The following is a 15,859-nucleotide window of genomic DNA, read 5'->3' as shown; positions in this document are numbered from 1 at the left end:
ATTTCTAATGTGGATCACTGGGTGGATGGTGGCGACATTTAATGAGAAACAAAACTTAGAAGAGGTGGGCTTCCCTGGTGGCGCAGTGGTTGGGAGTCCGCCTGCCGATGCAGGGGGCACGGCTTTGTGCCCCGGTCCGGGAAGATCCCACATGCCGCGGAGCGGCTGGGCCCGTGAGCCATGGCCGCTGAGCCTGCGCGTCCGGAGCCTGTGCTCCGCAACGGGAGAGGCCACAACAGTGAGAGGCCCGCGTACCGCAAAAAAAAAAAAAAAAAAAAAAAAAAAAAAAAAACTTAGAAGAGGCACATTTGGGGGAAACAGTAGAGATGACAAGTTACACTTTGGACCTCATGAGTTTGAGGTGCCTATGGAGGCTCAGAATTAGATAATACTGGATTTGAATACAATGGCAGGTTTGAAACCCACTGGCTGTGTGATGTTGAGCAATACACTCTCTGGGTTTCATCCACACAGTGAACCCATCTTAAGTGGTTTTGTGATAATTAGTGAGAATTATGGAAAAGGGCCAGCAGGCAGCAGATATTCAATACATCTGATTTTGAGCACAAAGTAAGAGCCAAGTAAAAGCCCTCATTTTTTGTTTTTTTTTTTTTAAAGATCTCACTGTGTAGTGGAAAAGACAGACATACAGAAACTTGAAATGTAGTTCTTCTAGAGGACCCTTCCTCAGCCTCTGCTCCTCCACGGTGTTCTACTGTTGTAAAACTGACTTCACCTTCTTATCCCTCCTATCTACCATCTTCTGATAACTCCTCTACATTCATTTGCAAGCTCCCTGTTTTCAAGAACCTTCATCTCTACTCTTTTTCACCCTGGCCGCATCCTGGGCTTAGTCATCCCCTAGAATTGCTAGTTTCTGAAACCTTAAATTCTGATATGCTGGTTTCCACCACAACATCCGATCTTTCTGTATTCTGAAGAAATCCTGGGGCCTCTAGAGGCCCAGTCATGACACACAACATAACCGAAGAAACGCAGTCTAGTAATAAAAAAAACTAATTTAACATAATTTAAATCTTTACTTAGTTTCTCAAGGAAACATCAGAGGATAGGGGAGGGGAGAGTGAAGCAGGAGCACATTTTAATACACAGCTCAATGTCTTTAAAATCCTCTCTCCCCCACTTAACATTTTCTACCGAGATGGTAGCTTCTCCCCAAAACTACCCCTTCCAACTCGACTCAGTTGCTTTACAGTATTATCCACCAGCTTCAAGTCTGTTCACTTTACTTTGATTTTGCAGAGCAGAGCAGAGCCTGGGAGCTGAACTAGCAAGCACACCTTCCACCACTACCCTACTCTCCAAAAGCCCTTATAGCTTACTTCTAGAAGGGAAGGCAGACACCTCCTCCAGGAACACTTCCTTGACCCCATATTCTATGCGCCTCTTCTACCATGGCACCTATCACACAGGTCTGGAATCTTTGTCTTACCTGAGACTGTCTTAGCCACCAGACTATGAACTCTGAGGACAGAGACCATGTCTTCCTTTTTATTATCCCCTGAAAGTAACCTACAACTTTTGGCACAAATTCCACAAAATAGCCCATTTTAGATCTGACCTAGAAAGTTCCTTGGTATACTTATTTTCTCAGGCCAATGCAGGAGTGGGAAGGGAACAGGGAACGGAAGAGATTTGAGGGGAAGAGAATCAGCATGTATTGACACTTACTAGAAGCCACACACAGGGCCAAGCATTTACATCATTATGTTCTTAAGTTCTGACAACCTCTCCATAACGCAGGTGGTAATATACCCATTTTACAGATAAAGAAACTGAGGCTCACAGCGATCAAGTAATTTAAGATCATGCCATTACATCCTGGCTCTTGCAAAGCTTAGATTCAGTCTGACTCCAAAAATCTGTGTCCTTTCCAGACACTGTGAGAATGATTTGATTCTAGTTTATAACAAAATGGCTTATTTATTGAACAAATAAGTGGGATGAACAATTCATTCTCACTGGGGAATTAGGTCAGTTAATATATTTCCTCTGACCCGTTTTCAGGCCCCAGTTCTCACATTTTCAGCTTCTCAATGCTTATTTGCATCTACATTATCAAGAGAATGTGCTAATGTATCTCTATGGAGTTGGACATGTGTATGTCAATGTGTGTCACTGTTTGTGTATTTGTCTATTACTGGGTTTGTAGGGCCTGTTATTGGTTGCTCAAAGACTGTGAGGGATGCCTTCAATCTATACTTCCTCCCCTCCCTTTCCTTCCTAAAGCTACTTAAGTACTCTGGGCCTGTCCCCATATAAGGTCCTATCCGAGGAAGTTGTTCGGAATTGTTGTTCCCCCCCTCCCCTCATCTGCCTCTTTCTGAGCATTTTTAGAAGTGGTGGTTTCCTGCAGCTGTCAGCTGGTTACTCTTGCTGCCAATGATTTTAGCTTGCCCCCAGCGACAGTCAACGGGGAAGGTGTTCAACTTGTTCAGAGGCATCGTCTGAGCCAATAAAATGTTACTACGTTAAGTTCTACTTTTTTCCCCCTTCCTCCCCCACAAGTCCTGACCAATGGGATGCTGGTTTTGTCAATTACTATCAATTCTGGTATTTCAGAAAACCAAACACTGTAATACCGTATGGAGATTAAACAAGTGGAGCCAGAGATGGAGTAGAAACGTAACCGAGTAGCTGGTCCCACGGCACCCCTCAGGAATGCTGGCTCTCTCACCCCCACCACACAGATAGGGGTTGGACAAATGCCCAGATTTCCTCCGCTCTAATCACTGAAGTCGAGAATCTCAGGGACAGAAAGGACTTAGAGAAATTGGCCCAACTCACAGTTACTGTTTCGACCTCTTCCCCCACCTTGAACACACAGGCACACTTGCCATCCCATAAAATAGTTGTCCATCTCTCCTTGAACTTCTGCAGGGATGGGGTTCTCTCAGCAGTCACCGACTCTTCTTCCTCCAGCTCATCACCATTCTTTTTCCCTTAAGGACCAGATACTTGAACTGTCTCCATGCCTTCTTCCTTCCTGTTATTCCTGTTTCTCCTCCTGCTTGTACACCCACATCCCAGCTCAGACCCATGAAGGCAATAATGCCCTCCCCACATCCATAGCAAGAACTTGTTGGACCCCTGACATCGGGATATTAGGCAGTCTACGGCCTGGGTCTGGGAAGGGTGGTATGGGCGAGAACATTCCAGGAAGGGGTGAGGCCTTGCTAGGGATTTAGGGCCAGGATACCCATCAATTCTCTTTGAGGAGCAGCTCTGTCTTCTCTTCTCTTTCACTGTATGCCTCCCCCCGCCCCCCACCCATCCAATCACACAGGTGTCCCCTAAACTCAGTAACTTTCTGGGAAAAACTGCTTCATGGCAGTCAGAAGCTTACTCAGTGAGTAAAGGGCTTTCTCTTAAAATAATTTATATAAGTGACTTATTACCGTAGGCACTAACTGACACTTAGTGTCAGTTAGAAATGTAAGAAGGGCTACCATGGTTACCTGTTCCTCAAGGTCCAGCCCAAGACTCACCCTCCTTAACGCTCATAGCCCATTAAGCCCAGGCATCAATCTCTGTACGGTTCCATTTGCCCTTATCATACAGTTCTTTGTACCATCCAATATTTCTCTTTGTGGAGGTATAGTACAGAACCTTCCCCCAGATTGCAGCGAGCATCTTTATGTGTGTATTGTTGGCGTTTGTACTTTACATCTACTTAGCACAGCACTCTGCTCATTGTACCATCAGCTCATAGTATTAAGGTCTGTCTATAAACGTGTTATTGGTGGTCCAATTTTGCTAATCAGATGAAACAGTTGAAGATTGCTCTGGCCTTGTCCCACTCTCCTGTTTCTCCCTCCTCTAGCCTGGTTGGTAGGAGGACAGGAGGAAGGGCCTGGGCCCAAGCACAGCAGTGGGGGCCATGCATACGGAAGAAAGGAGGCCGAGCAGAGTAGGGGGCTGCCCTGTTCCCAGTGCTGCCAAGGGAGTAAATGCCATACTTGGTGGTACAAAGTCCAGGGCACCGTGTAAGGCGCTGCCTCGTACAGAAGTTGAGCAGCGAAGCCCAGCCCCAGTGAGCAGAGTGTACACAACTGCTACACTCTCCACGGCTTGCCTTAATCCCCTAGTCCCAGCACTATATCCCGAGCAGTACTGGGCAGCCCAGCTAAGAGCTACTACGGCAGAGTGAAGCACCCCTAGTTCCCCCATTTCCCCCTCTTCCACTCCCTCCTCAGGGTCTTCTTTACCTATAGCTCCTCCTTCACCTCCACATTCAGCCCTTCTCCAATCCCTAGCAGTCCTGCTACTACCAGTCAAGACTCTAAATTCTTGCAGGGTCCACCTGCCGCCCTTTCCCAACCCTGTTCCCTTAAGCAGAGTCACCTGCTCAGACGGAAAAGTAGAACTGATTTCCGCCACCACTGAACACCTGGCTCCCGCTCACCTCAGCTCCCTCTCCATGCTTTTTTTTTTTTGCCCTCCAGACTATGCCCTACTCCTCTTATTAAATTCCATTCTAACATCACATCTTCAAAGAAGTCTGCTGGGTTTACGCTGGTTGATTCTGGGGATCCTGTACCAGTCACTCAGTAGTCATAAGGATAATTTCTCACATGGGTGCATCCTTCACTATTTTCTCACACGGGTACAGCCTACACTATTTTGAAAATACTGTAACATTTGTTCAGAACAACCCTGTGGGAACAGGTATGTTTTAGCCCCATTACACACATGAGCAACCTAAGGCTAAGCATCTGTGACTTACCCCCCACTACCAGCTAGGAAGATGCTGAACCCCAGCTGAGATTCAGACCCATCGGTTCCTGCTCCAGTGCTCTTTCTATAACAGCTTCCCCCAACGCCCTCAACTAGCACTCTCATTACCAGGCGCTTGTTTGTTTTGACGGTAGTGTTCTAGTTATCTTTCACATTCGTGTTCTTGTCAATTGTGCTTGTAGCCGAGTGTTTATTACGCCTCCATGTGTTTGGGAGCCTCCAGAGATCAGGGACAGAATTGTCCTTTCTCTGACAGTCCTTCAAAATCCAGGCTAGGGTTCTGCCAACCAAAGGAATTGGGCCTGGGGGACAAGGGCAGGCACCGCTGACGCAGATCCTTGCCACCCTCAAATGCACCGCGGACTCCATGGACAGTGGAGCCGAGGACGGTAAGGTGGTGATAATAATAACTGACAGCAGCTGACATTTGTTGGGCACTTACCAAGTGCTAGGCATTATGCTAGTTCTTTATTTACATTAATCCTTACAACAGATTTCCAAGGGAGGTATTATTATCGTCAAATGAGGAAACTAGTGTTCAGAGATGTGGAGCCAGGGTGCAACCCACATCTGTCTGACTCCAAAAGGAGCACATAAATAGCAGAATTCAATTTATATTTAAAAATATGATAATCCCTTACTCCCTGAAGGCCTATCCTACCCTTGACTCTTCCTCTCCCAGAAAAGAAAATTCAGGGAGAGGAAAGCTAGGCAGGAGGAACCTCACACACACACACACACACACACACACACACACACACACACAGATCACTTACACCTATCACCACCACCCTGGATTTCCTAGACAGGGTGAGGGCTACGAGGGCAGGGGGTCAGTTTCCCCAGGACCCTAGCCCTCATCCCCTTCCCTGGTGCTAAATAAAAGTGAATAAATACTAAATAAATACAACCGGGGTCTACCCTGCCTTCCCCCTCCCTCCTGTGACCAGCAGGGCAGAGGGGGCAGTTTAGATAGGGGACTATCTCCCAGCCCCTTCCATCCACCAGCCATCCAGGGCAGGAAACCTGGGCAGGGCCAGCCTGCTCGGTAAGGCAGAGAGGAGGGGCGGGCTCACCTCACAGCCCCTCCCCAACTGTGTCTCGGTCCGAGGCAGCTGCCGAAACCCCTCATTCTCCCAGCCAAGTCCGAGGCCCCGGTGCCCAGAAAGGGCAGCCGGGACGGTGAGGTTATTTCCTGCCCACCCAGGAGCGCCGCCGGAGGATCTCCAGAATCTGTGCCTTGCGGTGCACCCAGTCCTGGGGAGGGGGGCGTGGCGTTGAAGGGGTTGGCCAGGGCACGAAGAAGCTGTAGCGGAGGCGTACGTTCTGGGGGTTGCCAGCCACCAGGACCTGCAGCGTCAAAGGCTGAGCCAGGGGCCCGTGGCCGGACAGTGTCTCCGAGGCTGCAGTGGCCCCGCTGTAGCGCAAGCTGACTGCCCCGGGCAGGACCACGTCTGTGGCGGAGGGTATCAGCGTGTATTCACCATTGAGGGCATAGGAGCCATCGGGGAGCTTCAGGGCCAGGTAGAGGCTCCGGACACCAGGGGTACCCTGCTGCCGGACCAGGATGTGGGTGGCCCCCGCGGGGATGGTGACCACATCGTTGTATCCGTACCTGTGTGCAAGGAGTAGAGGAGAACTCAGCATCTCCCTGAATCCTCTCAGCCTTTCTGAGCTGTGTTTGTTATGATCGTATAGAAGGTTGTCTCCCCAGACCTACGTGAGCTGTCCAGCCTAGATCTGAGCTACATGCAAATGTGCCCTCCTTCCTCCTCTCTGGGCCTTTACACCTGCTGCCCCCTTACTGAGGTGCCCATCTAAGCCCCGCCTCCTTGGTGCCTGTCCAATTCCTATTCTTCCTCCAGAAGGGAGGTCACCTCCTGGGAAGCCTTCCCTGATGCCCACAAGTGCCCTCACAGCAGCCCAGGCTGACACCTTTGAGCAGGTGGGACACTGCGCTGTAACTGTGAACTCGTCTGTCTCCACTACTAGACTGTACGTCAGCTCTTTGAAAGGAGAAGCAGTGTTGAGTTCACCTCTGTATCCCCAGGGCCCAGGACAGCGTCCAGGAAGGTGGGAGGAGGAAATAAATAGTGAACGAACCTGAACTTTCTGAAGGAGCCAGACTGCTTGCTGCAGCTAGAACCATCCCCACCGCACACCATGCACTTGTCAAATTTCTTTTTGGAGCCAATGACGCGGTCACAGCCGGCATGGATGCAGCGACCCTGGACACAGACTGAGGAGCTGTCTGGAGAACAGGGGGTCCCATCTACCACCTGAGGAGAAGAGAGGGAGTGACGAAAGGGTCTTCCTTAGTCAAAACGGGTTGGTACGTCGAACAAGACCCATATCCCATCAGGGAGGGGATGCCAGAAAAGTTGGGTCAGGGAGGGGATGTGGATGGAGTGTGGAGGGAACCCCAGCCACTGTAAGGGATGATAATCATAAAAGCCACCATTTTCAGAGCACTCACTATGAATTAGGCACGGTGCTAAGTGCTAGATAAATCTCAAAACCACTATTTGAGGTTTGTAGAGATGGCACGCTGAGGTTTAGAAAGATTAGGAGCTTGCCCAAAGGTTACACAGCTGGCAAGCAGAGAAGCCAACACGGGAATTGCAGGTCTGAGTCCCAACCCCAAGCCCTAAATCTTGGTGGTACCGTCCCAGCTGGACACTAGAGGGCAGTCAACGCGCAGGCTTTCTCCCCAGAACAGGGGTGAAGGATGCAAACCTGCTAGGCTTGTTCTTTCTTCAGCCTCAACCCAGGGCCCTATCACAGAGTGGGGGTGCGGGGACATTGCTGTCTCCAGGAGGCCTGTCCAGTGAGGGACTGGCCATCCATGAGCTCAATGAGGCCACCACTGTAATTTGCCAGAGGAGCCCATGGGAAGGGGGTCAGAGAAGGGCCCCAAAGTCCACACACTTCCATTCTCACAAAACGGAGCACTGGAAGATGGGGGAGAGAGAGGGAAAGAAACCAAGGGAAATGGGACAGGCTAGAGCTGCCTGACTGGCAACTTATCCAGAGTCCAGGGCTACTTTTCTAAATACCCCTGGCCAGAGAAGTCTGCGTGGGCCCCGGGCATGGCTGTGGGAACGCCAGCAGTACTGCTGTTTGGGATCTCTGCCACCAGAAAGTAGAGGGCGGGTTGGGTGGTGTGTGAGCTTAGACCGGGCCCTGGGGCATCCTGGTTCTCACCCGTGGTTCCAGCACATAGTAGTAGCCCAGTGCCCGGGCCTGGCAGGTGAGTTTGCACTGGTCCCGGGGCGCCACACCTGTGTAGCGAGGAACCCAGTCCATGGGCCCTGGGAAGTTCTTGAAGAGGTCAGTGCGGTGGTTGTAGGCAGCACACTGCTCTTCACGGAAGGTCAGTGCTGTAGGGTTAAAATGGACAGTCAGAGCCCCTCTCTCCTCACGCTGCCCCACCAGCCCCTCCACCGAGCCTCTCAGACCTCCAGACAGTACGGCAGCTCTCTCCCCCACAGACTACCTGTCGCTTTCCTGAAGGGTAAAGCCACTCCCCCCAACAGCAGGGACAGTCAACACCTCCTTGGTCCCTGAACTCAAGGCACAGTCCTTTCCGTCCTAGCCATCCCTCCCAAGGCTCCCATCCCCCCCCACTCCTCACCTGAGCCAGTTGGGCAGTCCTGGGTATTGCAGGAACGAAAGCGGGTATGGCGGCCCTCACAGTACTTGCCACCATTCCGGGGGATGGGCCGTGTGCAGTCCCGGGAAGAGAACTGGACGCCACCTCCACAGCTCCGAGAGCAGTCACCCCACGATCCCCAGGGGCCCCAGCCACCAGCCTGTGGGATCTGCAGAAGGACAGAATGGAAGAGTGGGATGAATACACTCTCTTGGGCTCAGGGCCACTCCCTCCCCCCCCAGGCCCTCTGCCCCTCCCCTGCCCTTGGGATCTCACATTGAAGTCCTGGAGCTGGTCCACGTGGAGGCAGCGGCCACCCATACAGGCCTGTGCGGGCCCACAGGGGGTACCATCAGCCCAGGGTGAATGCTTGGTCTGGCACATGGAGTGGCCATTGAGATGGCCAGAGCACCAGAGGGCAGCACAGGGCGGCGGCAGCTGCGGACAATGGCGTGAGTCAGGCCCAAAGGTCAGCTGGCACTGGCGGTCGGCATCGTAGTCCTTGCCGGGGAAAGTCACAGGCAGATGCAGGGGAGCCTCTGGCTTGTCTAAGAGACAGTGCCCTGGGAAAAGAGGCAGGGGTAGGACGTCACCAATAGGTTGAAGGGGTGCCAGCCTTGGGCTCCCCAGGGCCTGACAGATCCTAAGATCCAAATTCTAGGGCTGGAAGAAGCTTTAAGTAGCAGCTAAATGTATTCAATGCTTACTATGTGATGAACATCGGCTAGATGCTTGACCAACAGTATCGTGTTTAATCATGGCCAAAGCCTATGCGGTGGTTACCGTTATTAACGCGTATCTTACAGATGGTAACTTACAGTCACACGTCTACACACATCTAAAGAACAGGATCAGGATAGGAACTCAAAGCACTAGATCTTCCCACCTATTCCAACCAGCTACAGAATTCTTGAGTCTGCTTCTCCTCAACAGCGCTGCCCAACCATAGTCATACTGCTAGGCACACACACCTCAAGTGACAAGGCAGTCACCTCTTTCACAACTAGCCCCTTGCAGTGTTGGACAGCTGTGGCCCTTAGAAGGTCAGTTCTAATTCTATTGAGCCAAAACTTGCCTCCTGTAGCTGTGCTATTTATTTTGAGAGGAAGTGGGAACCACACAAAGGCAGCAGCATTTCTCACTCCATCCCACACTGCAGAGGAGGCACGTTGGAAGGAGTCAGTTTGGCCCATGTGAAATGCGGCAGAAGAGAAAGTACAGCGGGGGGCAGGAACTGGGTCCTGCACGGGGAAAGGGGGGGGCCATCTGCTTACCATAGCCATTGTCCAGGAAGTCAGTGATGAAGCGGGCACTGCAGGGGGACCAGGGCTCCTCGGGGTCCACGTGAGCCATCACAGGAGCCATGACATGGCGGGAGGTACTCCCAGGCCCATTCAGACCAACACATGGCTTTGAGTTGTCATGGAGCATGTTGAAGACATGGCCTGTGGGAGCAGAGGCCCTGTTAGGGTCCAAGGGTCTCATCCCTGTGCCCTCAGGGGGTTGCAGGCCCATCAGAAACCTGGTTGCAGGTATGGATGGTCAGATCCGTTCCCCATCCCAACCTGCCCCCAATGTCTTTCTGGTGCTCCAAGGGCTTCTCAATATGTAGCCCCCCTTGCTCTGTCTCCCCTCTCCCCACGATACACTCAGGGCCCCTCCCTACCCACTTTTCCTTATAGCCTACATTCCCAACTCTGATTCCATCCACTCTATCACTGACTCTTGTGAATAATCTCTCTCAGTACTGTGCCACCTCCCCTCCAAACACAGTTCACAGTAGATTTCTACACACTATCTCATTTAATAGAAAAATCTAAATGTTTGTCTACATCCGGAGCAGAGAAGGGTAATGGCCCTGGACCTAGGCCTGGGGAAAAGGAAGAAACACCTTGTGACTTGCATTTGTACCCTGGTGAGCTCACTGTCCCCTCACCTCACCCCTGATAGCTCTCTCACTCATCACAGGTGCCCCACGACCCCACCCCTAACTTACCCAGTTCATGGGCAGCAGTGAAGGCTGACTGGAGCCCGTCATCCTCCACGATAGCACAGCTCCGAGCTGGGTCACACACAGTGCCCACATCAGCCATGCCTAGAGTGTCACAAGTAGAGACCCCACACAGGTCCTGTGGAGAGGGAGATCAGAGACAATACATGAGGAACCAAGACACCAGCATCCACTGAGCTGAGATCCAGATTAGTGGAGACCTGGGCACTGCGTATCCAGCACTGTCAGGGCCCAGATAGCACTGGCAGTGTGGCTGGGGCCAGGCACCATGTTGAACAACTCCAGGGGCACCACTGACATCACGGTCTGTGCAGTGGTGCTTCTTGGAGTTGTGCAGTGCATGGCCTGAGGTGCTGATCGGGGCCTCACCTGACGGGTAAACAGAATGGCCGTGTCAAAGTGGTCAGGGTCCGAGTCCTCGGGGGTGTTGAGTCCTCGCTGCCAGGCACAGAAGCTGCGCAGGGTCTGGGCGGCACTGGGCCCTACTTGGGGCCCTTCCTCACCTGGCCCCAGAATCACCAGCCGAGTCACCACCAAGCTGACAGGGTTGCGGATGCTTGGGTGCTTGAAGGCCTTGGCCGCCGCTGCCATGACCGTCAGCAGGTAGCGCTTTAGCCCAGCACCGTGAAACGCCGCCATCTTGTCATCTGCCACCACCAGGGTCTCCACAAATCTACTCACTGAAGCAAAGCGCTGGAGAGGAAAAAAGGGGAGGAGGATCCTGAAATAGCCTCCCAGACCCATGGATCGCTTCTCCCCTCCCTTACTTCCTGGGTCTGGAACTCAGCAGAGCCAGCTGGGCCACATACATCCCACGGGATTCCTGATGGGTCTCGGTGGGGCCTCCCCCCCAACTCCAAATCCCAGGGCTTTTGTGGTAACGCTGAGAAATCATCTGCTGGTTCTGAGAAGGGGAGGGGATGGGGATGCCACGTCCCAGGGCTATGTGGGCCCAAGAGGTGAAAAGCAGCTGGGACTGCCTCTGGGAGGGACTTTGGGGTCCCCCATGCCTGAGTGTGTCTGGGGCTGCAGGACTGGGGCTAGAGGGCTGGGCTGCAACGTGTCTTCCCTGTGTGGTTGGAGGAACAATTCAGTCAGCAGCTAGGGCCAGGGCCAGATTTCAGCGTGGCGGGTGTGGAGGGAGCGTCTGGTCTGGATTAAAGCTAGAGAGGGAGGGAGGAAGGACGGGAAGAAGGGGGGAGACTGGGAGTGGGAGGGAGGAAAGGATGGAGCCTCAGGCAGCCTTGCAGTCAGTCCACAATGTGGGAAGGGGACGGACCAGAAGGGGGTTCAGGATGCCTTTCCTCCCCAGTCCACTCCTGCCCTAGTTTGCAGTTTGCCAGAACCATTTTGAAGACAGCATCAGAAGCCAGAGGCCAGGCTCTTGGGCCTCAAACCTCACTCCTTTAGCTGGTGGTGAAAATCAAATTTGGGGCCCAGCAAAGAGTCAAGGCCAAGGGGCTATCAGGAGGGCCTCCTTGTTGGGGACTGTGCCGGTAGGATGCCATGGCCAGGCAGGGCCGGGGTGGAGAGAGAGAGCGGTCATTCCCAGCATAGCGTCTCTGACCCAACCCTGGGAACCCCCTTGGGATCAGCGGTCTGGCTAGGAGAAGGGTTGGGGCAGGGAAAAACCAGAGCCTTCCCAGGAAAGGAGGCCAGTGGAAAGAGAAAAGGCAGACAGAAGGGAGGGAAGCAGCAGGCTGGCCAGAAGTGGAAGTGGGTGGAGAGAAGGTGAATAGGGGTCAGTAGGACAGACATGGCAGGAGGACACTGCAGGACACAGACTCCAGGGCTGCCTACCTTGGCTCTTCGTGGGCTGGAACTGGGGCTCCCGGGAGGAGCCTGGACGTTGCAAATGGGGCCCTGGCCGCTGGCTGGACTCTTCCGGCGTAGGATGTGAGCCCCAGGCCCACCAGCAGAGTTAGGGGTGCCTCCTTCCAGGGGCTGGATGTGGAGTTCGGTCCCTCGATACTGCAGCACCCCTAACAGGGCTCCCCCATCCCAGTGCAGAGATGCCACCGACTCCGGATCTCCGTTGATGGTGCCAGTGAAGTAGGTGCCCGGCTCTGCCCCGCCCAGGAGCTCAGACGCCCGGCCCAGGTATTGCACCGTCAGCCCCTCCACCCGCACGCCGGGGTCCTGCTCCAGCTCTAGTAGCAGCGTCTCCCCAAAGGCTGGCAAGCGGTAGGACAGCCTGGCAGGGGTGCCCAAACCAGGCAGGACGGTGTCGGTGTCGTTGAGCTTCTCTGGAAACACGATCTCCTCCTCCCGGGGGAGGGGGCTGGCCGGCCAGGCTGAGGGCAGGAGGGAGGCCAGCAGCAGCAGAAGCAGCTCGGAGACGGGCACGCTGGGGAGCAGCAGGCGGGGTTGGATTCCCCACAGGCAGCACTCCGCCAAGCCCCTCCCGGGATGCGAGTCCGTCCGGGACATGGCACTGGTGCTGAAGCTGGGAGGGACTGAGGCCGTCTGGGCACCAAGTCCTCCCTGCCCTGGCTTTGGAAAACTCCTCTCTGCAGCCTCGGGGCTCGGACCCCAGCCAGGGTCAGAGGCAGAATTTTCAGAGGGTCTGGGGACCTTCAGAGGAGATGGAGAAAACTTGGCCCTTAAGCTTAGGAGAGGTGCCTTAGTGGTCTGGTTCCTCCAAACTCTCCTCCCACACCCTCCTCTCCTGGATCTTTGTTTCTCCCTGCCTGTGTCTTCTGCAGCTTCTCTGGCCTCTCCTTTTGCACTCCCTCAGACTCTGTCTGGCTTCGCTTCTGTGCCTGTCCTCTCTCTGCCTCCTTCCGCCGTGCCTTTGTTTCTGTCTTTCTCCTCCTCTCTCTCCCGTGTCTATGAGTCTGTGGGTCTCCCTGTGAGTTCTTCCCAGCCTTTCTCCGCGCCAGCTCTTTTAAGCATCCTGAGCCACTACGATTGGCTGAGCTATAAGCCATTCAGCCAGGAGCTCTGGTGGTAGGACTCAGATGGGTGTTTCATTGCTTCCCAAAAATCTAGTTTTTGTTTTCCTTTAAAAAAAAATGGGACTTGCCCAGGGGAGGGGAATCTCTAGCAGCCGGATGGATCATAGGCACTGGGCCAGCTGATGACATAGTCTTTTCCCAAACCCCACAGTCAGCTCTCAGCTGTCTCTTTCCCTTTTTGGTGGGACAGAGCCCCAGGAGGGGTAGGAAGTCAGGGAAAGGGCCTGGACCACACGCGGAGAAGGGACCACGGTCCCAGGAGAATTCTAGCTCCCACTGTCTAACCTGGCACATCCTCCCTTTTCTCAGGGATCCCTCATGATGCCCTCTGCCCCTAGAGGCTGGTTTCCAGGGCCGAGGGAACTGAGTGAGCTGCCAGGGAAAGAGGGTGGGGAACAGGTAAGGAAGCATCAAGACGGCCGAACAAAGGAAGGAGGTGGCTTGACACTGCTCAGGATGGGACCAAGAAGCTGGAGAGAGTACAGGAGGCAGGGAGAAGGGGCAGGCAAGGAGACAGTGATCAGGGAGTGTACTGCCCAAAGGTAGGATGAATCTGCTTAGAATGGGCACACGGAGCCGGCAGAGGACAAGGCAGGAGGGGTTAACGACTCTTCCTTCTACAGAAGGGAGCTCTAGGGTGGCACCTTCTCTCCCTCAGGATCCCCTTTCCTGAATTACCATTCCCCGCCCCCTCAGAAGCCCAGACAGCCATTCTGCCTCCAGCCTCCATTCCCCCCAGAACTCCCCCTCCCCACTTCCTGACTCCCCATTTCCCTGGCCCAGCTCCCAGTAGCTTCCCCCAGGCTCTTGGCCCTGCTCCTACCCACTCCCAACTGCCCTAAACCCTCCCCCAGCCTCAAGTCAGCCAGCCCCCAGCACAAGAAAGAAGTGCTCTCTCAGGAACCCAGAAGTACCCTATGTCAGTCCATCAGAGGGAATCCCCACCTGGTTCCCCTTTTCAGCCCCACCTTTTCCTAAGAACCCAGTGGTTCCTGGAATATCTAGTAATCTTTTATTTCTCATTCCCCATGGGACAGGGAGAGGGTGGTTATAGCACTGTGGGTACAGGAAAATTAGGGAACTGAGAGAAACAGGAACCCAGTGCCTGGGATGGAGAGAGTGCTTGGGGAGGAAGAGGTAATGTTAGGGCAAGGAAGCAGAATGATTTCCTTGGTTTGGGACCGGAGAGAACTCAGCAAAGAAGTCTTGGGGGTGGATTCTCAAGACAAGGAAGGAAAGGGCTCAGAAGTAGGGGCAATTTCTGCTCACCCCATGCTATGGCCACTCCTTTCCCCAGGATATCCCCAGGAAGGAGAGTACCGTCAGCACCTTCCTTTCCCAGAGGCAGACCACCTGCCCCTGCCCCCACTCCTCTATTCACTCTCGGCCTAGTCACCTCCTGTCCTCCACAACCCATCCGCCAGAATACTTCCTTTTCCCCTCCCTTCCTGCTCAGGTTGCAGATACCTGCCCTGGTGACCATCACTTCCTGTATCACCCACCCGCTTTGGACTGCAGGACCCACCTCTTGACCCATTACATGCCCTGACCCTGGTCCTAAGGGGAGGGGGTTGGTGCTGCAGGAGTCAGACAAAGGATGGGAGACCAGAAGGGGCAGGAGCAAGAGGAGCTGTCACCAGAGGACTCTTACTGCCCCTCTGCACCCGCATCTGAGACGAGGACAAAGGGGGCGAGTAAGCAGTGAGAGACAAAAGGCCTTAGAGTAACAGCAGCAGTGTGTGTGTGGGGAGCGTTGGCAGCCTGGAGAAGGCACAAAAGATGCAGTGTCCTAGGCAGCCCCCCAGGATCCCTCACCCTAGCTCCAGCTCAAGTTGCCCCTAGGGCCAAGCAGCCCGGAGTCCATCCTGTCTTCTCCTAGGCTGGATTAGGGCAAATAAATGCAGTCCCGACATCGTCCTCCCTCACTATCACCACATTCACTGTGTGTTTCAGCTGTACCGGGAGAGGAGGCCCAGGGAGACGGTGGGGAATGAGGGGAGCAGGGAGGCACAGCCTCTGCCTGGCTCTGTGAGGGCTGCCGAGCCCACCCAGGTGTCCCAGTCAGTTCCCCCAGTCAGGGATATGGCCCCACCCTTTGGTACAGTTCCCATTAGGTCAACTCCCAGGCTAGAAGTCTGGCTTTCCCCTCTTTCTTTGCAGCTAAGAATTCCCTGTCTCTGCCACTCTCCTGGTCTGTCTGCCCCACCCTGCTCTCCTGCTGGTGAGCTGTGGCCCAGGCACCCTGTCTGGAGGAGATCTGGGGAAGGCCTCTTTCCAGACCCCAAGTGGGAGGGATGTGCAAAGTTAACGGGTGGCCCAGCTGGAGCTGGGCTTGGAGGCAGAGAGAACAGCAACTAGCTCCAAGGCTGGAACTCCTCTTTGTCTCCTCCACACAGGATTAGGATCAGACTCCTGATGGTGCTGCAGTTCTATGCCGTTGGCCAGTACAGAGGCCGGGTCAGAAAGATATGAGGTGGAAGA

General features: G+C 53.9%; 1 protein-coding gene across 1 annotated transcript; it reads right to left on the bottom strand.

Moving 5' to 3' along the window:
* Window positions 1-5,179: 5,179 nt before the first annotated feature.
* On the bottom strand, window positions 5,180-14,021 carry ADAMTS4 (ADAM metallopeptidase with thrombospondin type 1 motif 4). Its single transcript, XM_060134680.1, has 9 exons — window positions 12,222-14,021; window positions 10,791-11,114; window positions 10,407-10,539; window positions 9,685-9,855; window positions 8,687-8,973; window positions 8,393-8,579; window positions 7,963-8,138; window positions 6,862-7,037; window positions 5,180-6,373 (listed from the first exon to the last, which is right to left on the bottom strand). Exons 1-9 carry the CDS (start codon window positions 12,849-12,851, stop codon window positions 5,947-5,949), a joined length of 2,511 nt encoding a protein of 836 aa, XP_059990663.1. The 5' UTR covers window positions 12,852-14,021; the 3' UTR covers window positions 5,180-5,946.
* Between the last annotated feature and the right edge of the window lie 1,838 nt (window positions 14,022-15,859).

The sequence above is a fragment of the Lagenorhynchus albirostris genome, chromosome 2 (genome assembly GCF_949774975.1).
Source record: "Lagenorhynchus albirostris chromosome 2, mLagAlb1.1, whole genome shotgun sequence".
Lineage (NCBI taxonomy): Eukaryota > Metazoa > Chordata > Mammalia > Artiodactyla > Delphinidae > Lagenorhynchus > Lagenorhynchus albirostris.
This window is presented reverse-complemented; position numbering and strand designations above follow the sequence as displayed.

Coding starts and splice junctions, on each gene's coding strand:
- ADAMTS4 (XM_060134680.1), bottom strand. CDS start 12,851: ATGTCCCGGACGGACTCGCATCCCGGGAGGGGCTTGGCGGAGTGCTGC. Junction 8,139..8,392: donor GGACTGCCCAACTGGCTCAG/GTGAGGAGTGGG, acceptor TTAACCCTACAG/CACTGACCTTCCGTGAAGAG. Junction 6,374..6,861: donor GGCTCCTTCAGAAAGTTCAG/GTTCGTTCACTA, acceptor CCTTGCACACAG/GTACGGATACAACGATGTGG.